The sequence below is a fragment of the Xenopus tropicalis genome, chromosome 4 (assembly GCF_000004195.4).
Source record: "Xenopus tropicalis strain Nigerian chromosome 4, UCB_Xtro_10.0, whole genome shotgun sequence".
NCBI lineage: Eukaryota > Metazoa > Chordata > Amphibia > Anura > Pipidae > Xenopus > Xenopus tropicalis.
The window spans coordinates 139369662-139396193 of record NC_030680.2 but is presented as its reverse complement, the minus strand read 5'-3'; the positions used below and the strand labels follow the sequence as shown (position 1 = coordinate 139396193).

At 43.7% G+C, this 26532-nt stretch overlaps 1 protein-coding gene across 1 annotated transcript; it reads right to left on the bottom strand.

The window, feature by feature from the left end:
- On the bottom strand, window positions 1–26200 carry LOC100145045 (mitogen-activated protein kinase 12). The gene is made up of 12 exons (XM_002938387.5): window positions 25967–26200; window positions 22429–22558; window positions 21343–21401; window positions 20065–20176; window positions 14660–14689; window positions 14398–14445; window positions 13219–13333; window positions 12561–12632; window positions 8920–8999; window positions 7013–7091; window positions 6518–6691; window positions 1–705 (listed from the first exon to the last, which is right to left on the bottom strand). Exons 1-12 carry the CDS (start codon window positions 26083–26085, stop codon window positions 644–646), a joined length of 1080 nt encoding a protein of 359 aa, XP_002938433.1. The 5' UTR covers window positions 26086–26200; the 3' UTR covers window positions 1–643.
- Between the last annotated feature and the right edge of the window lie 332 nt (window positions 26201–26532).

Below are 26532 nucleotides of genomic sequence, written 5' to 3'. Positions count from 1 at the left end.
TTGAAGCAAGCTTTTCTTTACTTAAACACTGGGGGTTTCCAGTCGGATGATTAAATATAGGTTCAGGTTCATGTAAAGGTTTATTATACATTTTATAGGCATTTATTTTTTTCTAATGTTCTTAATGGTTAACATTAATGATGCACATTTCCAATGGACTGTCGTACACTGCATTGATCAGATATCCTTCTTTCCACAGAATGAAACACTTCTGCCGATGAAGTCTGTCCCCACTTGGCTACATGCCACTTGGGCACATGGTTAGCCTATAGCTGCGGATGGAAGGCTCCCAGAGCAGCCACACCTTACACAATGTAAATATAGATTTTTATTTGTCATTTTACCCAGTGTCATTTCTTTCCTCAGGGGCCCCCAGTGAAGCTTGTGGCTCATTCTCACATCGTCCTTTGTTTCAGGTCATGATACAAAACCATTATCAGCAGGAAGTAAAAGGCACTTTGGTATTAAAAAAAATAATAAATGGAGTTATATTGGCAGTGATTGCTCATCTCAATGAGTTCTTTTGGGTCAGCACACTATATTTCTGCTTTCCTATGAATTATGCAGTTTGTTGTTTCTCAATCAATGCCAAAAAGCGGAGAAGGTAGTTCCCAAGTTATTATGGAGAATAAGCCCCGTGTAGCTAAGTACTGGCTTGGCTCGGCTTCATTGGCTCAAATGTCATTATTTCCATGTGGCTCAAACCTGCACAAAAAGCGGAAAATATGTTAGCGGTTTCATTGTGTTATATAGTCAGGTGTAAGTCAGAGAACCCAATGGCAGTGCTCATAAAGGGAACTGTTGTCAATATACAAAGTATTTACATTCAACTGGAAGAAACAGGCAATATGTTGTGTTATTGTGTAAAACCGCTTCCTGGCGCTTGTCCCTGACTTGCTGTTTACTTTCTGGCAAGCAACAGAAGCCTGTCTTGCTTTATGGCAGGGATTCTAGATCTACTCCCAGGATCAGAGCTTCTGTCCCGCTAGCAAAATAAGGCATATATACCCTTTATCTGAAAGGCATTACAAGCAGCAGTGCAGTAAATGCTGAAGAGCCTCCCAGGAAGCCTTTTCCAGTCGGCCGGCCATACTAGAAAAAAAGCTATCAATGCTGCTCTGCATTCTGAAGGGCAGGGAAGCAGAGCAGGGTTGTTTCTCACTGAGATTAGCCTCAACGAAAAATAAACAAATGAAAGAACCCTGCTCTGTTCCCTGCCCTTCGGAATGCAGAGCAGCACATAGTAACATAGTAAGTTGGGTTGAAAAAAGACATACGTCCATCACATTCAACCATAATGCCTATATATAACCTGCCTAACTACTAGTTGATCTAGAGGAAGGCAAAAAACCCCATCTGAAGCCTCTCTAATTTGCCGCAGAGGGGGAAAAAAATTCTTTCCTGACTCCAAGATGGCAATCGGACCAGTCCCTGGATCAACTTGTACTGAGAGCTATCTCCCATAACCCTGTATTCCCTCACTTGTACTGAGAGCTATCCCCCCTACCCCTGTATTCCCTCACTTGTACTGAGAGCTATCTCCCATAACCCTGTATTCCCTCACTTGTACTGAGAGCTATCTCCCCTACCCCTGTATTCCCTCACTTGTACTGAGAGCTATCCCCCATACCCCTGTATTCCCTCACTTGTACTGAGAGCTATCTCCCCTACCCCTGTATTCCCTCACTTGTACTAAGAGCTATCTCCCCTACCCCTGTATTCCCTCACTTGTACTGAGAGCTATCTCCCATACCCCTGTATTCCCTCACTTGTACTAAGAGCTATCTCCCCTACCCCTGTATTCCCTCACTTGTACTGAGAGCTATCTCCCCTACCCCTGTATTCCCTCACTTGTACTGAGAGCTATCCCCCTACCCCTGTATTCCCTCACTTGTACTGAGAGCTATCTCCCCTACCCCTGTATTCCCTCACTTGTACTGAGAGCTATCTCCCCTACCCCTGTATTCCCTCACTTGTACTGAGAGCTATCTCCCCTACCCCTGTATTCCCTCACTTGTACTGAGAGCTATCTCCCATACCCCTGTATTCCCTCACTTGTACTGAGAGCTATCCCCCCTACCCCTGTATTCCCTCACTTGTACTGAGAGCTATCCCCCTACCCCTGTATTCCCTCACTTGTACTGAGAGCTATCCCCCTACCCTGTATTCCCTCACTTGTACTGAGAGCTATCCCCCCTACCCCTGTATTCCCTCACTTGTACTGAGAGCTATCCCCCCTACCCCTGTATTCCCTCACTTGTACTGAGAGCTATCCCCCCTACCCCTGTATTCCCTCACTTGTACTGAGAGCTATCCTCCCTACCCCTGTATTCCCTCACTTGTACTGAGAGCTATCTCCCATAACCCTGTATTCCCTCACTTGTACTGAGAGCTATCTCCCCTACCCCTGTATTCCCTCACTTGTACTGAGAGCTATCTCCCCTACCCCTGTATTCCCTCACTTGTACTGAGAGCTATCTCCCCTACCCCTGTATTCCCTCACTTGTACGAGCTATCTCCCCTACCCCTGTATTCCCTCACTTGTACTGAGAGCTATCTCCCATACCCCTGTATTCCCTCACTTGTACTGAGAGCTATCTCCCTACCCCTGTATTCCCTCACTTGTACTGAGAGCTATCTCCCCTACCCCTGTATTCCCTCACTTGTACTGAGAGCTATCTCCCCTACCCCTGTATTCCCTCACTTGTACTGAGAGCTATCTCCCATACCCCTGTATTCCCTCACTTGTACTGAGAGCTATCCCCCCTACCCCTGTATTCCCTCACTTGTACTGAGAGCTATCTTCCCCTACCCCTGTATTCCCTCACTTGTACTGAGAGCTATCTCCCCTACCCCTGTATTCCCTCACTTGTACTGAGAGCTATCCCACCTACCCCTGTATTCCCTCACTTGTACTGAGAGCTATCCCCCTACCCTGTATTCCTTCACTTGTACTGAGAGCTATCTCCCCTACCCCTGTATTCCATCACTTGTACTGAGAGCTATCCCCCCTACCCCTGTTATTCCCTCACTTGTACTGAGAGCTATCCCACCTACCCCTGTATTCCCTCACTTGTTCTGAGAGCTATCCCCCTACCCCTGTATTCCCTCACTTGTACTGAGAGCTATCCCCCCTACCCCTGTATTCCCTCACTTGTACTGAGAGCTATCCCCCCTACCCCTGTATTCCCTCACTTGTACTGAGAGCTATCTCCCATAACCCCTGTATTCCCTCACTTGTACTGAGAGCTATCCCCCTACCCCTGTATTCCCTCACTTGTACTGAGAGCTATCTCCCCTACCCCTGTATTCCCTCACTTGTACTGAGAGCTATCCCCCCTACCCCTGTATTCCCTCACTTGTACTGAGAGCTATCTCCCCCCTACCCCCTGTATTTCCCTCAAACTTGTACTGAGAGCTATCTCCCATACCCCTGTATTCCCTCACTTTACTGAGAGCTTATCTCCCACTTAAACCCCTGTATTCCTCACTTGTACTGAGAGCATCTCCCATACCCCTGTATTCCCTCACTTGTACTGAGAGCTACTCCCCTACCCCTGTATTCCCTCACTTGTACTGAGAGCTATCTCCCTACCCTGTATTCCCTCACTTGTACTGAGAGCTATCTCCCATACCCTGTATTCCCTCACTTGTACTGAGAGCTATCCCCATACCCCTGTATTCCCTCACTTGTACTGAGAGCTATCTCCCCTACCCTGTATTCCCTCACTTGTACTGAGAGCTATCTCCCCATTACCCCTGTATTCCCTCACTTGTACTGAGAGCTATCTCCCTACCCCTGTATTCCCTCACTTGTACTGAGAGCTATCTCCCCTACCCTGTATTCCCTCACTTGTACTGAGAGCTATCTCCCATAACCCTGTATTCCCTCACTTGTACTGAGAGCTATCTCCCCTACCCCTGTATTCCCTCACTTGTACTGAGAGCTATCTCCCCTACCCCTGTATTCCCTCACTTGTACTGAGAGCTATCTCCCATAACCCTGTATTCCCTCACTTGTACTGAGAGCTATCTCCCATACCCCTGTATTCCCTCACTTGTACTGAGAGCTATCTCCCCTACCCCTGTATTCCCTCACTTGTACTGAGAGCTATCTCCCCTACCCCTGTATTCCCTCACTTGTACTGAGAGCTATCTCCCATAACCCTGTATTCCCTCACTTGTACTTGAGAGCTATCTCCCATAACCCCTGTATTCCCTCACTTGTACTGAGAGCTATCTCCCCCTGTATTCCCCCTTGTACTGAGCTATCTCCCCCCTGTTCCCACTTGTACTGAGAGCTATCTCCCCTACCCCTGTATTCCCTCACTTGTACTGAGAGCTATCCCCCATACCCCTGTATTCCCTCACTTGTACTGAGAGCTATCTCCCCTACCCCTGTATTCCCTCACTTGTACTGAGAGCTATCTCCCATACCCCTGTATTCCCTCACTTGTACTGAGAGCTATCTCCCATAACCCTGTATTCCCTCACTTGCTAAACAGCCATCCAGCCCCTTCGTAAAGCTATATAATGTATCAGCCAGCACAACTGATAGATTTCTTTCTAGTCTGGCCGGCCAGGAAAGGTACTTTGAGTCATGGCCTCGCCATCAAGATCTACTTTAGTCGTGTTGTTGAACTTCAAATGCCGATGCCCTTTGGCTGATGGCGGATGCTGACAGTTGCAGTTCAACATCACACCTATAATAAGAACCATGTAGATCTAGAGAGGCAACACAAATGAAGCCACACTGCAGCTTAGATAATAATATTTATGCACATATGTGATATGATACAAGGCAGGGAAGAATCATTCCAAGGGCAGGCCTCCCCATCTGTCTTTGTTAGGTTAGCCGCCTGTGGGACCAATTACTTTCTGTGCAGGTGGTGACAATGTGCATCAGGGACAGGCAACCCCTGGCCTCCAGCTGTCATGGTTGTACAGTCCAGCTGTGTGAGCTGAGCTTCATGGGGACTAAAAAATAGGATGCTGACTTTACATGAATTCCCCTTGTGCGGTCATTTCCTCCGCATTTCTACCCTTCCTTCTATACAGCTCTCCTGTGCCTCCTCACCCCCACCTTCATCTAACTTTGCATCTCTCTAACTGAGAGATTAGTGGAAACGGCTAAAAAGTCTATTGTAGATTAGATATATATTTATATTTACATGGAGAAAAAGTCAAACTTCTAATACCAATTGGTTATGGTTATGTAGGTCAGCAACCTTTGATTTCCACTGGCAAATAAACTTTTTTTATGATGGTGACAATAATATTTTGAGTCAATTTTCAATTGGTTTTATGTTTTGTAACTTGTGGTTTTTCGGTTATTTTGCGGTTTGGAATTTCAGCAGCTATCTGGTTGCTAGGGTCTTGTTTACCTTAGCAACCAGACAGTTGTTTGAATGACAGACTGGAATATGAATAGGAGGAGACCTGAAAAGAAAGATATGTAATTTAAAGTAACAATAATAATATAATTGTAAGTTCACAGAGCAATAGGTTTTTTTAGCTACCAGTCTCAGTGACCCACATTTGAGAGCTGGAAAGATTTTGAAGGAGGCAAATAATTCAAAAACTATATTAAAAAAAATGAATATTGAAGACCAATAGGAATAGAACATTCTATAACATAGTAAAACAGGGGTCCTCAAACTATGGCCTGCTGGCCAGATCCAGCCCCCTAGGGTAATTTACCCAGCCCCCCGCTGCATCCTCACCCCTGGCACCGGAGAGAGAGGACTCAGCTGAGAGGGAGCTGGCAGAGAGAGGACTCTCTCTGGGAAGACTGGGGGGAGCCGGAAGAGGTAGAACTTGGTGGGCAGAGGGAAGACTCAGCTGGAAGTGGGAGGATGGATGGACAGACGGAGCTTTCAGGGGGGGGGTGCTGGAAGAGAATGCAGGGGTGGGTTATAGTCTGCCGGGGGGACGTTGTGGTGGCGGTGGAAGTCCGGCCCCCCAACACTCTGAGGGGCCATGAACTGGCCCCTTGCTTAAGAAGGTTGAGGACCCCTGTAGTAAAAGTTAACTTAAAGATGAACCACCCCTTTAACTTATAATTTCCCATCGCTGCTCCTCTTCCTGTCGTGGTGCTATGTGTGCAGACCTGGTTCAGCTCAGTACTGCATGTCTTTACTGTACCAGCCTGCAAGGATTGTAGTATGGACAGGTACAGAAGATCTGCGGGCAGTTACTACATGGACGGTGGAAATGAAAATCACGTTAGCAACTATAGGTCCGGGGCTACCCTACATAACCATAACTCATAAATCCATTGCTCCTCTCCTGATAGGACTCCGTAGGCACCCATCATGATACGATCATTGGCCCGGGGAATGTATAGATGATCCTAATTTGAGCAACCAAGTTAGTGGTAAACTCCACTCCTTTTGTCACCTCATCAAATGAGCGGAATCACCAAACGAGTGGATGTTACCATGTAAGCCCAGCTTAGCAGTAAGGACGGCAAATAGCTAAGTGCATCTCAGTTGTCCACCCCCAACGCTTTTCTTACTTTTCCACTCATGGACATTCAGATCTAGGCTTTCGAAGGAGTCGTCGTATTTATCTGCAGTTGGGTCAGGATCAGAATCATTGTATTCCTCTAGATACGGGTGTGCTAGGGCTTCTGTGGCATTTACTCGAGTTCCAGGGTCTAGATCCAGCATCTTCTCCAAAAGGTCCGTCTCTGAGGGTAAAAGCAGGAAATGAGCAATAAATATAATAACAACTGCATCATTAGCTTGTAAATATCACAGAATATAGATCCCAAACACAATCATTATGTTATAGGGGTGGTGTTAGTGCTTCTGTAGAATAGAATAGCTGCCACCTTCATCCAAATCTAGAATTTAGTGCCACTGAACTCTATCCGGGCACAACAGGTGGGTCTAGGGTGTTCCATCTTGCAGCACAAACACTAGGAATAGTTTTTGTTACCTTACCCATAGAGAAACATGTCCCCTAGCTGTATTTCAGCTAAATATGTGTATCCCAAATGAAGACATACCTACTGCACTCATAGTCGGAAAGAGCTCCTTAAAGTTCTTTTTCTGTTTCTTTGGGAGCATTTTCACATAGTCTTGTGCCTGGCAATGGGAAGGGCAGTTTAGCACAATATAGTGGCTTTACTTGGTATTGTGGAATCATTTCAAACATTCTTAACCCTTATTTTGCAGTGTCTCTGCACTGGGTCATAATAGTCATGCACAGTGTTTTTAAAAGCAATCATGTATATGAGTGTGCCCAAGAACTGGTAAGGCACGGGTGCAAAGAATGGTTTTCTCAGCACCAAAAGTAAAAAGAAAATGCATTGTAAAGGGGCAAATGCACAAAAGTGAAGATACCTTTTCTAGCTTCTATGTAAGATATGTATCCTGCTTCTAGTTTCAGCTTTGCATTAGACTCCATTGTTCCTAGACATTTGCCACAGATTAAAATGCAGTCCTGTGTATGGTTCAGATGTGCAACTATTGAGTTAATCAAGCCTAAAGATGGTAATACATTATGAGATCCACTCGTTTGGTGAGGTCACCAAATATGCAGATCTTTCCCCAATATGCCCACCTAACAGTGGCCATACACGGGCAGGGCTGTCTGTTTATGGGGTCTTCCAATGGAAAAAATCAGGCAGATAGTGATTGGGCAGGTTTGATTTTCCTGTCGGCTCCTCGACCCGACAACTTGTATCCCAGTCGTTGTGATCTGATTATTTAGCACTAGGGCCAAGCAATCGATCAGCCCTATATCTCCCAGCTTAGGGATTTACTGTAAGGAGCACAATTCAGCATGAAAAGCCCCTAAGCTTGCGCATATCCTCTACAGAGTGATACCATAAAACTATGGCAGTTCTTGGTATATACTTGTTCTAAGCACAGTTCTTGGTATATACCTGTTCTAAGCACAGTTCTTGGTACAGTATATACCTGTTCTAAGCACAGTTCTTCGTACAGTATATACCTGTTCTAAGCACAGTTCTTGGTATATACCTGTTCTAAGCACAGTTCTTGGTATATACCTGTTCTAAGCGCAGTTCTTGGTATATACCTGTTCTAAGCGCAGTTCTTGGTATATACCTGTTCTAAGCGCAGTTCTTGGTATATACCTGTTCTAAGCACAGTTCTTGGTATATACCTGTTCTAAGCACAGTTCTTGGTATATACCTGTTCTAAGCACAGTTCTTGGTATATACCTGTTCTAAGCACAGTTCTTGGTATATACCTGTTCTAAGCACAGTTCTTGGTACAGTATATACCTGTTCTAAGCACAGTTCTTGGTATATACTTGTTCTAAGCACAGTTCTTGGTATATACCTGTTCTAAGCGCAGTTCTTGGTATATACCTGTTCTAAGCGCAGTTCTTGGTATATACCTGTTCTAAGCACAGTTCTTGGTATATACCTGTTCTAAGCGCAGTTCTTGGTATATACCTGTTCTAAGCGCAGTTCTTGGTATATACCTGTTCTAAGCGCAGTTCTTGGTATATACCTGTTCTAAGCACAGTTCTTGGTATATACCTGTTCTAAGCACAGTTCTTGGTATATACCTGTTCTAAGCACAGTTCTTGGTATATACCTGTTCTAAGCACAGTTCTTGGTATATACCTGTTCTAAGCACAGTTCTTGGTATATACCTGTTCTAAGCACAGTTCTTGGTATATACCTGTTCTAAGCACAGTTCTTGGTATATACCTGTTCTAAGCACAGTTCTGCAGCAACAGCCACCCAAGTTTGCTCACAGCCAATAGGGTAATATACTATAAAACTATACCAGAATAGGCATGCCCTTGTACTAATTCTGTAGGAATAGTTTGTTGTATAGCGGCCCATAAATAAACTTGGGTTAACTGGGGACTCTTCTTATCAGAGCCCAGGTTGTGATTGGATGGTTACATTGATGACGTTCTTTTCTCACTTACATGTGAGCTTTCCATCTTGTTGATCAGTGATGGCTGTGGACTTCCCGTTACCTCAATGATCTTGTTCAGCTCGTCAAAATCTGAATGAAGTTCAGGGAATGGTTCACTATCATCAGACATATGTTTTTAGGGTTCTGTCCCATGGGAACATCTGCAAATGCAGCTACAAACCACTTGCTGCCTTTGCTTCCAGCTGAAGAGAACAGAGCTAATCTGTTATCTGCTATGTAACCTGTATGGCTGCCCCCATAGCAACCTTGTTTATATCAAATATGGTAGGGTTTTTTGATGTTACTGTACCTTTAAGCATAAGCCTTGTAGTCGGGTGTTGGCACAAACCATATAGCTCATTTGCTGTATATAATAAACCAGGATTTAGATAAACAGTTACATTTTGCAAAAGAGGTGTAGTCCAGCTAATCGGACTCACTGACACCAGTCCCTTAAATCTACACAGCATTTTCCAGGAATATGCATTTCCTTCCAGTTCCCCTGAGCCATGTTTTTAATAGACATTCGGTTATTCCCAATACTGGGACAGAGGGAATCTGTTGTGTGTTTTTTAGGAATCTTTTTCTAGCAGAATAATGGAAACTATTTAACTCCCTTCCGGGGATCCCAGCTGTCTGTACAGCACAACATCAGTGGCCCCTAATAACTAAATATTGCTTTATGAGCCTGGAACGATAAGGAGAGCAGAGGCTCCTGCATGCTGAGAAGCTCCTGTAATACCCGCCTTTAACTTCAATGGTGTCCGTCTGTCACCTGGGTTGGCAGTTTGATTTCCTTCCAGAAACATGTTGAGCAGCACAAGGGGATGTGTCTGCTGCAGGACTACACCAGGGGAGCAAAACCAACAAGGCTAAAGGGATGTTCAACTGTATTTTTTTCTTTGAGAGTGTTATAGGCTGCCATACACGGGCCGATTCTAGCTGCCGATAACGGTCTCTTAGCTAATCGGCCCGTATAGGGGCACTAACGACAGGCCTGCCCAACCGAAATCGGGCAGATATCGATCGGGCAGGTTAAAAAATTTCGTTGGATGGGGGACCGCATCGGCTCCGAACCGACTGTGCCTATAAAGGTGGCCATACACATTAAGATCCGTTCGCTTGGCGAGGTCGCAAAGCGAGCGGATCTTCTCCCGATATCCCTACCTAAGGGTGGACGATATTGGGTGAATTCAGACTAATTTGGTCGTTTGGCCCCATTGGATTAGAACAATGACAACAGGCTCAGTCGATTCGGGGACCGCATCAACGAGCTGATGCGGTCCCTGATCCGACTAGATTTTTTAACCTGCCCGATCGACATCTGCCCGATTCCAGGCCAGATGTTGGTCGGGCAGGCCCGTCGTTTGTGCCCCTACACGGGCCAATAAGCTGCCGAATCGGTCTAAGGGACCTTTACCGTCGTTCTAATTCGATCGTTTGGCCCCTGGGCCAAATGATCAAATTAGCCCGATATCACCCACCCGTAGGTCGCCAAGTGAGCGGATCGTAATGTGTATGACCACACCACCTTTAGCCTGTAGTTTTAGCCTTGGCTTAGCAGCCATTTTCTCAGTGTAGGCTAGAAACTCCCTATCACCTCCCACAGGACTCCCATTGTGTTACTTTGTTTCATTCCAAAAAGCTAGGGGGCCACAAGGTGTGACAGATAAGGGACATGGTGTGGTTCTGCACTAGCCTGTAAAGATACATACATTAAGTCTAGTCTAGCATTGATTCTCACAGGGCTGTGGAGTCGGAGTCGAGGAGTCGGAGGCAATTTTGGGTACCTGGAGTCGGAGTCGGAGTCGGCAAAAAATTAACCGACTCCGACTCCTACTAAATTTAAATGGGAATAAAAAAAAAATAAAGCAAGTTTAAATGTCCCAATTCACAGTCATAATTAATTACTTCTCTGCTATAAGAATAAAGCCCAATGCACGCAGTGCATAAACGAACACGTTGAGTGACCATGAAGCTTTTCATTGACTGTATGCTTCACTAAATGGGACGTAACGCACAGTTACGGTGCGACAGCTCCACTGCGTCGTGTTCCTCTGTTACTGGGAACCCAATGCCCACTGTGACCCTAGCCTAACTCTCACTGATAACTAGATAACTAGAAATACCTGTATACGTGAAGGGAATGGATAGACCATAGTTTAAGACTGAAGCTTTAAAACATTTGAAAAACTGCTGTAATTCAGCTGTAATGTTAGCTTAAACTTTAAACATGACTATGGGATTCTAGGGAAATCATTAGGAGTATAGATAAAATTGTCTATCGGTTTATTATCAGTTCAGTTGTGTTTTAAGTGCCCCTTCCTGGATGTATAAAATACATTAGCACAGTGCTGTCCAACTTCTGCGGTGCCGAGGGCCGGAATTTCTCGCACATACATGGTGGAGGGCTGTTAATGGAAGCCAGTTTTGACCACTCCCCCCTTTTAAACCACACCCACTTCAAACCACACCCATTTTATCACAATGGTGGTAGTCCAGCAAAAACCCAAAGGCTTGGTCCTCACTGCAGGGATATCAACCATCATTCATATGTGAAAAAATTATATTATGTCATATTAAGACACACCCTAAAATCCATATGACTCCTCCCCTGTGGATAGAACAGCAACCCCCAGCATATAATTACACACCTTAGGGACCATTTAATGGCTATTTCCAACTGCTAACAAACTCCCAGAACAAACCACTGCCAGGTTCACCTCCCACAGGCACCATAGGGTAGAAAGAGTATATGGCACACACAGGCAGCACTCTGCCTGCCCTACACTACCTGTGTGTGCCATACTCTACCTGCCCTATGATGCCTGTGTGTGCCATACTCTGCCCTACCCTGCCCGTGTGTGCCATACTCTCCTTGCCATATGCTGCCTGTGTGCCATACTCTGCCCTACCCTGCCTGTGTGTGCCTTTGCCATACTCTCCCATCCATATTCTGCCTGTGTGTTCCATACTCTGCCTGCCCTGCCTGTGTGTGCCATACTCTGCCTGCCATATGCTGCCTGTGTATGCCATACTCTCCCTGCCATATGCTGCCTGTGTGTGCCATACTCTGCCTGCCCTTCCTGTGTGTGCCATACTATGCCTGCCATATGCTGCCTGTGTGTGCCATACTCTGCCCTACCCTGCCTGTGTATGCCATACTCTGCCTGCCATATGCTGCCTGTGTGTGCCATACTCTGCCCTACCCTGCCTGTGTGTGCCATACTCTCCCTGCCATATGCTGCCTGTGTGTGCCATATACTCTCCCTGCCCTATTCTGCCTGTGTGTTCAATACCCTCCCTGTCCTATGCTGCCTGTTTGTGCCATTGCCTCCCTGCCCTATGCTGCCTATGTGCCATACTCTGCCTACCCTATGCTGCCTATACACAGGCAGCATAGGCCAGGCAGTACTTACAATGTCTGAGGTGTGAACAGACGAACAATGTGGGTGATTACAGCCTGAGCAGGAGGTGTGAACAATGCAGGGGGTGAACAGTCGGAGTCGGAGAATTTATCTACCGACTCCACAGCCCTGGATTCTCATATACTAAGCATAATTCTGCCTGACATATTCAAGGGTATTATCGCCATTTAATGTAATAGAATCAAATGTACTGCATTGTAAGACTTGATGCAATAAAGGATACAATCTCCACCAGGGAACAGGACTTTGCCAGTGATCATTTCTGCCAGGATACATCCAACTGACCAAATATCAACTACGGGAGAAAGGGTCATTACTCTATATACACAGCATATATAACAAGAACTTGAAGAAACAATGATCTGGCCGTTAAAAGGCATTTGAAGGTATGTGCCATTTACAGGGGATGTTTAAACACGTGGAAGTAGTGCTAAAATGTGATTGGATAACTAATGAACCTGAGGGCTATGGTACAATGGGGCAGAAAGCAGCAGCAGTTACCCCACCCTATGTTCCACAGCCGTAAGTAGTAACTTCTTAGTCTTTAAATACATGCAATTCTTATATACTTAATTATAACTGTAGGAAGTGACTGGTTATAGAGCTAAGTAGAAGTGTGGGCCTATGCAGTGTTACTGGGCCACCAGTAACCTGATGCATTTGCCAGACCGTGTCATTGGTTGAAGAGTTTTCTTTTTGGGCCAATCCATGCACAGGTAATCTCATCACAGTAAGATTAGCCCTTATCAGTCCATCAGATCTGGTAACCCTGTGGTTCATCTGGACAGAACCGGATGGAACACTTACAGCTGGGTTCCCCTGAATCAGAATCCTATATTCTTGCTAGTGTCCCATTGCAGTATGGCTGCTGTGATGCTCACCTGTGTGGTTGTAATGCATCCAGTTTAGGATCACCTCTGGAGCCCGGTACCAGCGAGTCACCACATATCCTGTCATTTCAAATTCAGTTGGCCGTGCGAGTCCAAAATCTAAAATCTAACATTTCAGCATATTAATTACAAATCCTACTCAGAACAATAGCCACTGCAGACTAAAGGACCCTGTTGGAAAGTGTAATGCATAATATAACATTTCTGTTAATTTAAGTGGGAATATTACTTGTTTGGAACATGTTTTGATCAGACTTTTTTGAATTTGCCAAACTAGTGGCTCTCTGGCTGATTTGGCCAGCCATACACTGGCCCAAAAGGCTTAATCTAATTTTTGGCCCAAGGAGTCTTAAGGTGGCCATACACGTTAAGATCCGCTTGCTTGGCGAGGTCACCAAGTGAGCGGATCTTCTCCCGATATCCCCACCTACAGGTGGCTAATTCGGTTAGAACGGCCTGACGGTTCGGGGACCCCATCAACAAGGCGATGTGGTCCCCAATTCAATGAGAAATGAAACCTGGTTGATCGAGATCTGCCCGATTTCAGCCCAGATGTCAGTTGGGCAGGCCTGTCATTAGTGCCCATACACGAACCAGTCTAAAGGACCGATATCAGCAGCTAGAATTGGCCCCTGTATGGCCACCTTTAGAGAGCTCCAAGACTATCTCCAATAACAAGTACATATTCACCCCTACTCTCCCCCTGACTGACCTACAAGCTGGACTTTCAGGTGTATCTAGGAGAGCAAATAGGCATTCTCTCCAACTACTTCTATAATATATACAGTATTTCTTTAATTTGATTTAAATGCCTTCTATCTTTGTATCGTCTTGGAAATTAAATCTCAGCCTTGCTGAATACAAACATAGGCAGCATCAAGCTTAAAGCATCTTTTTTTTAAACTTTGTCTTCCTTATGGAGACAATTACTGTTTATTTCTAGTAAGGAATCATTACAGTATGTGCCATATTGCACAGTATGTGCCATATTGCACAGTATGGTGCCGTGCCTGATTGTGTGCACAGAATATTCATTAGCTGCCTTTTTGGCTTTGTAAACTGCAATCACTTTGATTTTTTATTTTTGGGCAATGGGAACAGCCTCAGGTAGACCTCTCCCATATCTGTTGGAAGCAGGGGTTCCTGACACAATCTGGGGTATACAGGTACCTTTAGCTCGTAGTCTTCATTTACTCCCAAGTTACTTGGTTTAAGATCCTGCAATTTAAAGACAAAACATTTTTTCTTTATAAATATTATAGATGATCTGTGTATCAGAGTATTGGCACTTGTACATGTATATATCTGAATGCCATTTAATACTAATTTGCCTGTCGCATTAACTGCTCTAAAATAATGAAAAACAGAAATTTCATATATTGTGCAGCTTCAGTAAATATGAGCCTGATAGAGAGGTTCCACGTGTACTTACCCTGTGCACAATTCCAGCCGCGTGGATATACTGAAAGGCAGAAAAGAATTCTCATTAAACACCATTATTATATGGAAGTGTAATACAGGTATGGGATCTGTTATCCGGAAACCTCTTATCCAGAAAGCTCCAAATTACAGGGCAGTCATCTCCCATAGACTCCACTGTAATCAAATAATTCAAATTTTTAAGGATAATTTCACTTTTCTCTGTAATAATAAAACAGTACCAGTACTTGATCTCCACTTAGATATAATTACCCCTTATTGGGGGCAGAACAGCCCTATTGGGTTTATTTAATGGTTAAATGATTCCCTTTTCTCTGTAATAATAAAACAGTACCTGTACTTGATCCCAACTAAGATATAATTACCCCTTATTGGGGGCAGAACAGCCCTATTGGGTTTATTTAATGGTTAAATGATTCCCTTTTCTCTGTAATAATAAAACAGTACCTGTACTTGATCCCAACTAAGATATAATTACCCCTTATTGGGGGCAGAGCAGCCCTATTGGGTTTATTTCATGGTTAAATGATTCCCTTTTCTCTGTAATAATAAAACAGTACCTGTACTTGATCCCAACTAAGATATAATTACCCCTTATTGGGGCAGAACAGCCCTATTGGGTTTATTTAATGGTTAAATGATTCCCTTTTCTCTGTAATAATAAAACAGTACCTGTACTTGATCCCAACTAAGATATAATTACCCCTTATTGGAGGCAGAACAATTGTTTAATGTTTAAATTATTTTTTTTTGTAGACTTCAGGTAGGAAGATCCAAATAAAAAAAAGATCCCATATCCAAAAAACCCTAGGTCCATTGTGCAAATCCTGACTCTAGTTATTCCATTGGCTCTAATATCTCTAAAGCAAATTTACCCTGGTTTATTTAGCAGGAAGAGGTTTTTTTTTACATCTGAAGATCTAATCCTTTTTATTATTACAGGCGTTCCAAACATGGTCCCCGTGTTGAGAATTTGTAGCTACATAGTAAGTGACAATTTGCTCTGGCCCAATAATATGCCGATTGCATGCAACCTGCCCATATGATCTCCTAAGCATTCCCCAGGCACATTCTTTTCTCCTGTCTGTCACAAAGCCTGCTATAAATCTCAGCATTTACAGGTTCATTCATCCAGTGGGTGGCAATGATAAACAAGCCCCAGTCAGACACACGTGTACTGTGTGTGTATATTCAGCCAGGAATGTGGGGCAGGCTGGGAAAGGCACTGATTCCTCTACAGATTCCATTACACTTAATCACATTGTTATTGTAAAGTATATTAAAGTGCAACGCTATCACTTACTAACGGGGGCCCTGAAATTCCTCCCAAGCTTTGCTCCCAGTGTAACAGGGATTTACATTCAGGCCACTGAGGATGGGTGCCATGTGTAAGTCTATATAGTGCCCTGCTGTATTCATCTATGGTGATGTGGGCACTCACAGCCAAAGCTAAGGTACCTAGTACCCCACAGGGCTCTATCCCTACACTCATGGGACCTCTAGCAGATATGGCTACAGGATGATGTGTATGGCTAACAGGCAAAACACATACTCTGGGTGCCAGTGGTTCTTTACCAAGGCATTAACTATTTATTAATGAGCAGCTAGTACAATATAGCAACACAGTAAATAATACTGCAAATGAATGTGCAGGATAATAGCAACTTAATCTGAAACAATACAACTACATAGATATGACTGTTATTTTATGGTACATCATGGGCATTACCTCTGCCCCTTAATCCTATCACTTGAGTCCCTGCCGTGGTGATACAATCCTCACTGTAACCCTTGGTGGAGCCCTGGCTGCTTGCCTGCCTGACCCTAAATGCCTCTTGCTCCTAGAGCAATTCAGTAGGGGTTTAGCCCTGCAGTGACTAGATGTTAAAAGGATTCTGTCATGGATAAACATGGGTTTTTAAAAAAAAAAAAAATGCACCTGTTAATAGCACTTCTAGAATTTTTAGAATCCTGCATTGAAATCAATTTTTCAGAAGAGAAAAACAGGGTGTTTTTTTTTACATTTTATTTTAAAATTTTACATGGTGCTAAACATATTCTTATTTAGCCTGTTGCCCTCAGGCATGTGACTTGTGCTCTGATAAACTTCAGTCACACTTTACAAGTTTGAGTGGTAAAACCACCCTCCCCCCACAGCAGCAAATTAGCTCCCTGACACCTGTATTGCTAAAAATGCCCCACCTACAGGTAGATTTGAGAATAGCACCCAATAGTAAAAATCCAAGTCTGGCTCACTCAAGTCATGAGTGAGAGAAACAATAGGTTATCTGAAAGCAGTTCCAATGCACTTTGGGGGGGGGGAGATTTTTGGGGTCAAGAATAAAATTTGAAATGGTAGAATCAATTATTTGCAATGTGAACAGTGTAATATAGTAATAAGAACTATACCATAAAATCATGACAGAATCCCTTGGGTTAGCCATTCTGGCTTGGATGATACCAAGAGCTATCTGCCCCAGACTCTGCAACACATATCCAGCCCCAAGCCTAAGAAGATCCAAGAGACTGACCTACTAATCCCTTTCCTTTTCTGTTCTATAGAGGGGGTTATATGTCATATAAGAGTCTATAAACTTCCACTATTAGCGGGGCTGACCTAAGCTCTCCCTTTACTTCTACCCCAGGGAATACCCACCTTACTCACATATAGAGACTCTCTTCTGGTTGGAGGCTCCTTTTTTTTCTCTACCGGCTACAGAAGTCAGTGTTTATGGAATGGAATATGGGTGCATATAATGGACCCCAGCTATGAAAAGTTGTAGGTTGGAAGAGTAGGACAGTAGGCACAGGGCAAGATGGCAATATTAACACTTTAGAACACTCTTGGCCAATCTGATGACTCTCTGTTGTTGACGTGTAACTCCCAGCACTGAAGGCTGTTACTAAGTAACAGTGTGGCCCCACCTCAGTAATATACAGACATCTAATGACCAAAGGCTGTCCCTTTATTATTGGCCACCATTTCTAAGTATGGGCCATCAGAGCACCTGGTAAGCTTTATCCCTAAAAGCCACGTTATTTGTGCAGGGCAGATGTATTAATGTGCCGTACAAACATCCGAAAGATTCAGTGCTTATCTCCATCCCCGTTATCTCTGCGCTGCTTTATAAATATTGAGACATTTTTCCGAGGTCTGAGCTTATTTTTCTTACGACGAGAATGGCCAGTGACTCAGATCTGGAGACCTTCTTGGGTTTATATAGAAAGCTGTGTATTTATTTACCTTAAATGGCTGATAAGATGGGAGTACAGACAAAGCGTTTTGTCACATTTCTATGCCAAACGGCTGGGTCATTGGCAAGTCACTCGGACTTACATCATGCGCCATGTTATTCCTTCTTTTCGCTCGGAATATTTGTATAACTCGCTGCTGGCTGCCATTTTCCCATGACAATAACTAGGTTGTGCTTTTCCCACAGGAAAATCTGAACAGTTTAGGATGGTCACCAGATGTGGATAGCTAAAAAGGAACATTGATTCACAGCTACAATCTAAAAGCAAACACGGGATGACTGACCAAGCATATAAAGACCAGATGGAACCTTCCAAACCCAGGGGCAGCTGGACTGCTTTGGTGGATAACTTGGTTCATTTACAAGTTACATAGAATCAATATCCAGAAATCGGGGGCAGTTATGCCTGTGCTGGAAAAAAGGTTGGTATGGGCACACTGCGGTGGGCTTGGTATTTTTCCTGATAAAATGTTAACATTTATAGGGCCCTAGTGAAGCGTTCCCAGACTGTTAACCCCTCTTATATTTTTCAGGATTTATACCCAAGGGACGAGCTCAGGTCATAACCAATCAGCAGTTTCATTGTATGTTTGCAAAAAAAAAAAAAAAAGACAATCTACCTAAATTATTTTTGCTGTGGGGCCTAGTAACTTCAAATAATGCCTCCCCTGGTGGTACTTGGCATAACTGACCCACTACATGAAAACATTTGTATAACATGCATTGCCATTGGCTGTCCTACTATTTTCACAAGTAGCGATGAGCGAATTTTTTCGCCAGGCATGGATTTGCACCGAATTTCTGCATTTCGCCATTGGCGAATTGTTTCGCGAAACTTCTGTGAATATTTGCCGCAAAAAAAATTAATTGTGCGGAATTTCTTTTGTCACATGTCAAATTGGGCGCGATTGCATCAAATTGGGCGCGGTTGCGGCAAAATGGGCGCAGTCGCAGCAAAGAAACAAAAAAATAGTGCGTCGTTTTCGTAAATTTTATTGCCGTTTTGCGAATTTTATGGCGAACCGAAACAGGACAGATTCGCTCATCACTATTCACAAGAATTTCAGGACATAAATTAGGTTAAGCTCCCTGGATAGTGGCTGTAGTTATGGAGGGAGTCTTGGCGTGGCCTGGTGGATGTTGCTGTCAACTGGGCTGACCGGGGACTGGGCAAATATGTCCCATGTGTAAATGAAATTCTTTTAATATATATTCTACTGCCTTCTGGCCTATTTTTAGAGCAACTATAGGTGGGGTGAGAATAAATGTGAAAACAATGGTCCACTTGTCCCGGCCAATAAAGAAAGAAAGTACAAGTAGAATCCTCTTGGGCTTATAATGAAGATCGGTATATACTTTCCCTTTTCATTCAGTGCAGATTTACATCGTACCCCAGCATTGTCTTCCATTCTAAGCTTTAGCTAGATATCTTCATATCATATGTATATGCTGAGCCTGTGTCTTATCAAATCTTCAGTCTGCCTTTATGGATCTGTCTCTACATTATCCTATAACTGAAAACAGTCCCACATCTGTTATGTATCAAACATTTATTAATGTAAAAATCACAGGAACCATCCATTCTGGAATAACCAAGATGGCCAATGTTTCTTCATCTATAATATGTCAACCACCTATAATATGTCCCTAAATGTACCTTAACAAACTGTAATGAGATGAAGGAAAATAATGTCATTGGCAGTTCACCCACTGAGGAGCTTGTTGCCATTTTGAAAACGCACACTGGGGAATATATATATGCACTTGGGACCCCGAACAAAAACACAAGGCAATTTGTTAAGCACCCCTCAGTGAATTTATCTGCTAACCTTGGACCTTGGGCCAACACACCTCGTCTCTCTACAGCACTGATTGGCTTCTACTTCTTCAACCTATTCATTTGCCATTGGGCCACCAGTAGACTGGAGTTACCAATCAGGGGAATACAGCCTGAGCCATTTGGCTGCATCAGGGGACAAAACTGATTGAAAACGCACAAACATTAACTATGAAAAAGTCTGTAATAAAACATAATAATCACTGTTTCTGAAACACATATATATTACACATCACTTAATGAGGGCTAGTTACTTATATTACAAAGATAAAGAGTATTAAAGTGATGTATTTTGCCTCATCTTACCTGCAGGCCCCGCAGGATCTGGTAGAGAAGATACACTATGGTGCTGTGATTGAGTCTTTGCATTCTCATGACCCGGCTTAAGTCAACAGCAATAAAGGGCATAACCAGGTAACTGGAAACAAGGACAGCTGTCAGTGGGTTGATAATGGGAAACCAAGACCAGCACAGGTTTGTAATAAAAATGATTATTTCCTAGGGCATATCTACGACATGTGGTTGGGACTGTGAATATCACTTGGTACTGCTTCAGGGTGGAACTGGTTTGGTATGGCCCAATAATTACTCTAGACAAAGGGCCCATGCACCTAAATATATTTTCCTGCATATTGCACTGTTCTTTTTTCTTTAATCAGTTTCAGACGGGTGAACTCGGCTGAAGGGGAGGAGCAGGGGGCATGGCTTGTCTGGGTTAGGGTGTGGCCTGGGTTGATAGGGTGTGGTCTGGGCAGAATTGGTGTGGTTTGATTGGAACATGGAAGTGACCAACATCACCTGAATTCATATACAAGGAGGTTGATGCATTTTCATTTTCTGTTACTTCTCCCTTTGTCTCTCCTGTTCTTTGTTTCTCTTCTTCCCAGCTTTCTTTTCCTTGTCTTACTCTGGGACCCCTCCGCTATCTTCCTCTCCCTTCTCTCTCAACCCCATCATTCTCATCAACTTCTTTTTCCTCTACCTTATCAACCCCATTTTTTGCTGTACATTTTCCCCCCATATTTGTTCTTCCTTTCTGCTCCCACTCCCCAATACCTCTCTCCCCATTTCATCCACTGCCCTATAGTAATCTCCTCTCTCTTCATACATATTTTCCCATTCTCCCCTTATGTACTCCTTTCCCCTACTGACTGTCTATCCTTCATCATTACATTTTGTATTCACTTCAGCATATTTTCTTATGCTGTTCCCTCTCTGTCCTATCCTATTTTATGTCTCTAAAACCCCTTTACCCCCTCTCAGCTCCCCAACTTCTCCTCTCTAATTTTTCTACAAATTATCTATATACCAACTGTGACTGTACCAGGATATGAGCAGCTAGGGGTCAGTTTCACATACACACCTACAATCCCTACAATAGGTAACTATGCTTGATCTCCTAAGCTTTGTTAAGAGAAGAGCTCTTGTTCCTGAAATATGGCAAGAATGTTGCACTGTAAGCACAATACAATATCAGTGATAATTATATGCAACATGACGCCTTTAGAACAGAAAATACAGTAAACTTTCAATAGAATTGTCCGCAGTCACGTATTTTTGGTCCATTTAAGAACTGGCACTTACAATGTCTGAAAGGTTTCCATCGACTCGTCTGGAGTGAAGACGTTAAGGAGAGAAATGACCTGTGAAAAAGGAACAGAGAATTGGGAATAAAAATGAGAATAAAAGTTCATCAGCTCTCGCTACAGAAATCTTGGCTGCCTCCAAAGTGTCCTCCAATGATTCTCTGCATTGTGTCTAATTGTCTGTTCTCTTATTTGTCTAGCGGCTTGGATGGTGGGCAGCCTACAGAACAAAGTGATTTCTTTTGTGCTTCATCCATAGACTAACTGGGAAACTGGCAGATCAGAATGTTATTGCTGCTTGTCCAGTATTACAGTCATAGTGCTACCCATGATGCACTAAATATCCAATTCAATCTTGGTTAATTAGGGCTGAGGACATGTGGCACTCAGGCCTGGGGATTTAACAAGCTTAAAGAGTCGCAATTCACCTTCTGATTCCTCCATTTACTGAAACCTGCACATTTTTGGGCTGCACTAGAGCCTTCAGGTTGTCCCATTCAGATGAACAGAAGTTCAAGGACGTGGATTGTGGCACTTTTCAGTTGGCCAAAATGCCAACTCAGTGCCATCAATTTTATAAGCCGGTGTACCAAATGTTGTGAATGGCTGTACTTATTACCCTCTCACTGTGAATTGCCCTTCCACTTAAACTGGACAAACATGCTCAAATTTGGTGGGTTTTTTTGGCCAATTCTGACAATGCTACCCAACCATGTGGGCAATGTCAACAGGGGGAGATGCCCTGGACAAAGGGAAAGATAAGCCTACATGATAGATGAGATAGTGGGAGAACTCAGGGTACTGCCTTCTAACAACTAAACACTCTCCCCAAATTGTACCCCAGTTAGTCCCAAGCTTTGGCTATATCACTTATACTCTGGGATCCCATAAAACAACTGGTGGTACAGCCAATCAGTGAAAGGCAAACTATAAACAATTAAAGACTTTCTTGGAAGTAGCTTTATCCTTCTTATGCATGATAATTCCACCTATCCTAAGTTTCACACATTGAACAATTTATAATATCCCCAGAAATATGGAGAGAGAAACTTGCATCAAGATGGCGGAAGGGGGAGGGACTTACATTCTCATGCTTCATGTGCTTTAGAAGGCGAAGCTCTCGATAGGCTCTCTTGGCATGAACCAATGACTGGAACGGACGAAGAAGCTTCTTTATGGCCACCCGCTCCCCTGTTAGTCGGTCTTGAGCAGAGCTGTTTGGCAAGTCGGAAACCATGTTAGAAAATAGAAATCTCCATCACTGTTGGTACATGGTGCTGTTCACTGAGGATAATATAAACCAATGATAAACCAATGAAGAGGCCCCAGAAACTTGCCATATAGCAGCTGCACAACCATATTCTAACGTTAATTCTCCCCATGTGACTCTGGCCGTAGTATCCCTATAAATCTCTTCTGTTTAACATTCCGAATAGAATTCCACTTAAAACAATGAGGCAAACAAACTCCTCCATATGATTAAGCTCTTTATAGATTTAATGCTCTGGGATCTCATCGCCATCAGCCTGCAATTCACGGAGAGTTATTTCCATGCTACAATGGGCAGTCATTACTGCTAAGCTCATTAGGCTTCTCATAATCATTTCCAATGTATTTATCTCTATGTAAATACTCTGTCGGCCAGCTGCTCGCTTTGGGTAATCAGAAAACACAGCTGGAGGGAGACAGTGAGCCCCCCGCCATCCCTGGCCAAGGGTTAAAGATTAATATGAAATCTTATAGGAGGGGGACATTCTATTGGCACTTTTCAACATCTATTGGTTGGATTTAGGGCAAAAATAATATATTTGAAGGACAACCACCATTTATAAATATATTTCCGTCTCTAGGAGCAATTAAAGACCTATCAGTACTAATTTGCCCCAGTGGGGGTCAAAAGCGCTTTAAAAAAAACAAAGTATTATGAACCATTTGCCTCACAGTTTCTGTAGTCAGGATGCTTCACCAGTCAATTAAGCAGACTATTAACTGTTTAAGAGGCCCACATTGGGTTGCAGGTCCTAACCTGGCATGCATATCCAGATGGTCAGGCAATATGGACACAATCAACCAAACTGCCCAACCAAATCTGGACTTGTATGGGCAGCTTTAGGCACTGTAGGGAAAGATGGATGCAGCAGGGCAAATAGAGAATGTTTAACCTTCAGCCTTTTGGTTATTGTTTATGGCAAAACCTGCTGATGGGCGTGGACGGTTGAATCCGAAGGGGCCATAGGAACGTATTGTAATAATCGATGCAAAATATGTTACTGATCTAGTAGCCCATAGCAAACAATCCAGGGGCATTTAATAGTCACAGGTGTTTGAAAACAAATGTTTTTGTTTTCTTGCCCTTATTTCATTAACCATACATTTTGGGCAGTCATGCTACTACGCCCATTGCTGCACAGTGTCTGGCTAAAGGCGGCCATACACGGGCAGATTGATGCTTCTGTTCGAGTCCTTCAGACCAATTCAGCAGCTTATCTGCCCCTGTATGGGCCAAAAATCAGCCAGGTGTCGGTCAGGCAGGTTTTAATTTTTAGTCGGATTGGGGACCACATTGGCTCATTGAAGGCTCTCATACCCTTCATTGTAATTCGATTACTTGGCCCTAGGGTCAAAAGATAAAATTAGACCAATATCGTCCTCCTAAGGTGGCATATTGGGGGAAATATCTGCTTGTTTGGCGATCTTATAATGTATGACCACCTTAAGAAACTTATTATGGGATGCCTAACTCATTCCATCCCATGGACAATGAACACAGTTATCTCTGTCTCCCTGCTGAATCATGAATGGAATGCCCGGAGACAAAGGAATGGACTCTTCCATGTTGCTGCAGGTTTATTTTCCCACTAAAACTCCACCCTGTGTTCTCGTTGCCTCCCTCCCGGCCTGGAAGAAGCGGAGCGAAGAGCAAACAGATTCTGTAGCGACTCAGGAGCCTCGTCCAACATTCGGCAAAAATACACAGTACTTGTGTCGGTCAGGGGCTGCATTTAGTAAATGGCATCAACTTTTGTAGCTTGTAACTGTACGTAGCTGGCCATACACCTAAAGTTCCATGAATCTTTGCCAGATCAGGCTGCCCATGTGTCTAAATATGGCTGAGATCAGATCATACTGTGGCTCTACAGGGACCCATGGGGGCAATGTCTGCATCAACACAACACTGTGGTTCTTGCCTAGTGGAATTTGAAACCTGCCTGATATTTAGACCAATTTTCGGTCATATATATGTTCAGGCAGCCCCCGATACAGTAGCTAATAAGCTGTCCACCCTGTCTGGAGGGGTTGTTCATCCTACATTACAGTGATTGTTGTTTTGTGTCCAATTTCCACATCCAACATAATTGTGTTTATCAACCCTGCCTCTATTTCAGGATTAAAGGGGAACTCCGGCTTCTGGACCAAAATGTGTTAAAGTGCCCCACACAACACAGAAACCCCTAATATACCTATCCCTGTAATCTGTTCCTTCAAACAGTATGAATAAATACCATTTTATATGCTTAAATCCAGCTGCAAAACAGCTCTTCTCTTTCTGCATCATTTGAAATCCTGGCAGGGGAGGAGGGACTAAAACACTGATGTTATAAATTGTAATAACTTCTCCACAGTTTACAGACAGCATGCAGGAACTACATAACCCACAATATTGCAAAGTTGCTTAAACTTATATTTACTTTTTAAAAAGCTTAAGTTGTGTTTAGATAGAGTTCCCCTTTAAGTGTACTCCTTCTCTATAGCCCTAGGGTGCCCCCTGTCTGACAGTGTTGGTTTACTACCAGCTTGTGACCTAGTGGTACAAATGAACAAATAATGCACATTAATAGGTGGAAGTTGCCTTGAGGCCAGGGAGTCGCCCCATGTCTGTGCATCTGTGGAAGGCAAGAGTTGTCTGTGCATCTGACCGCCCCCAGGGGTTCCTAGTGGGTACCCAGAACTTGGTAGTTCTCGAGTCAGGGAATGTTATATCAACCATAGCTGGAAAGTTCTAAATTTCTGAAGATAATAACTATTATTTATTTTTATAACGTATTCATTAGTCATTTATTGTATAAAAGATCTTTCCTGGCCGAGGGGAAACCTAATGGCTGAAGAGCCATAGACAATACTGATGTCTTTCCCTTTGCCCCAAGGAAGCTCCCAGTCAGTTCTACTGATCACTGTTATGTGTCTTAGAGCAGACAAACAGACTTGCATTCGTATGTAAAATAACGTATCTGGGGTAGTTGGGTGGGATATTGGTCTGAAGCACCCTGGCTAATTTAATTGTCCCTTCTTGCCATTGGAAATCAGTGGGAATCTCTGCCAGTCACTTGATGCCACAAGTATCCCTTCCCCGCTGCACTGATCGTATAATATCAGGCTGTATATGACTTGCGTCTCACCCCCACTGTGGAATATACAATGGGACCTATACAAGGGAACATCCCATGTAATCAATGGTGCACAACCCACAGTAATTTTATTGGCATTTCCTACCCCAGGGCACCCTTGTGCCATAGTCAATAGCCAGCTCTTCATTTGTATTTAATAAACAAATTCTCACTGCCTGATTGGATTATTGAAATATCCGCTAGCAAGTAATTTAGTATTAAGCAGTTGGAACTTACCAAACAGTTCCATAGGCCCCGGAGCCCACAGCGGCCAGGTCTCTGTATCTCACAGGAACGTCCCATTTAGTCTTGTTAATGTCCTGTCTATAGAAACCTTTCCTTGGCCCTGACTCCATGGTGTGTCCCTGCCGAGCTCAGTGACAGTGAGTGCTATCTCTCCCCAGGTGTATACCCCCTCCCTTCCCAGGTATGTGAGGGAAAGAGGCGGCGCACACTGTGTATATGGAAGGTCACAGCAGGAATCCAAGTTATTTCCCAGCAAGGAAGTGAGGACAGGCCACATACGGATGGTTTGTTGTGCAAATAGTAAAACAGGTCCTGGCAGGTCCTTTTAACTGTTCAAGGGAAAAATCCTCATTTAATTACACGCTGCCCCCAAGCAGCATTTACTGATGCACAAATATTTCCTCTGCTTTCAGGATGGTGGTTTTGTGCAGAAGAGGAAGCGGCGAGTGCAAAGGGAAATTTCCCAACAACACAGCCTTTATCTCCCACACAGCAAGTACAATATCTGTGTACATTCATAATACTGTGTAGCTCTGTCAGTATTGTATATTCCTAGT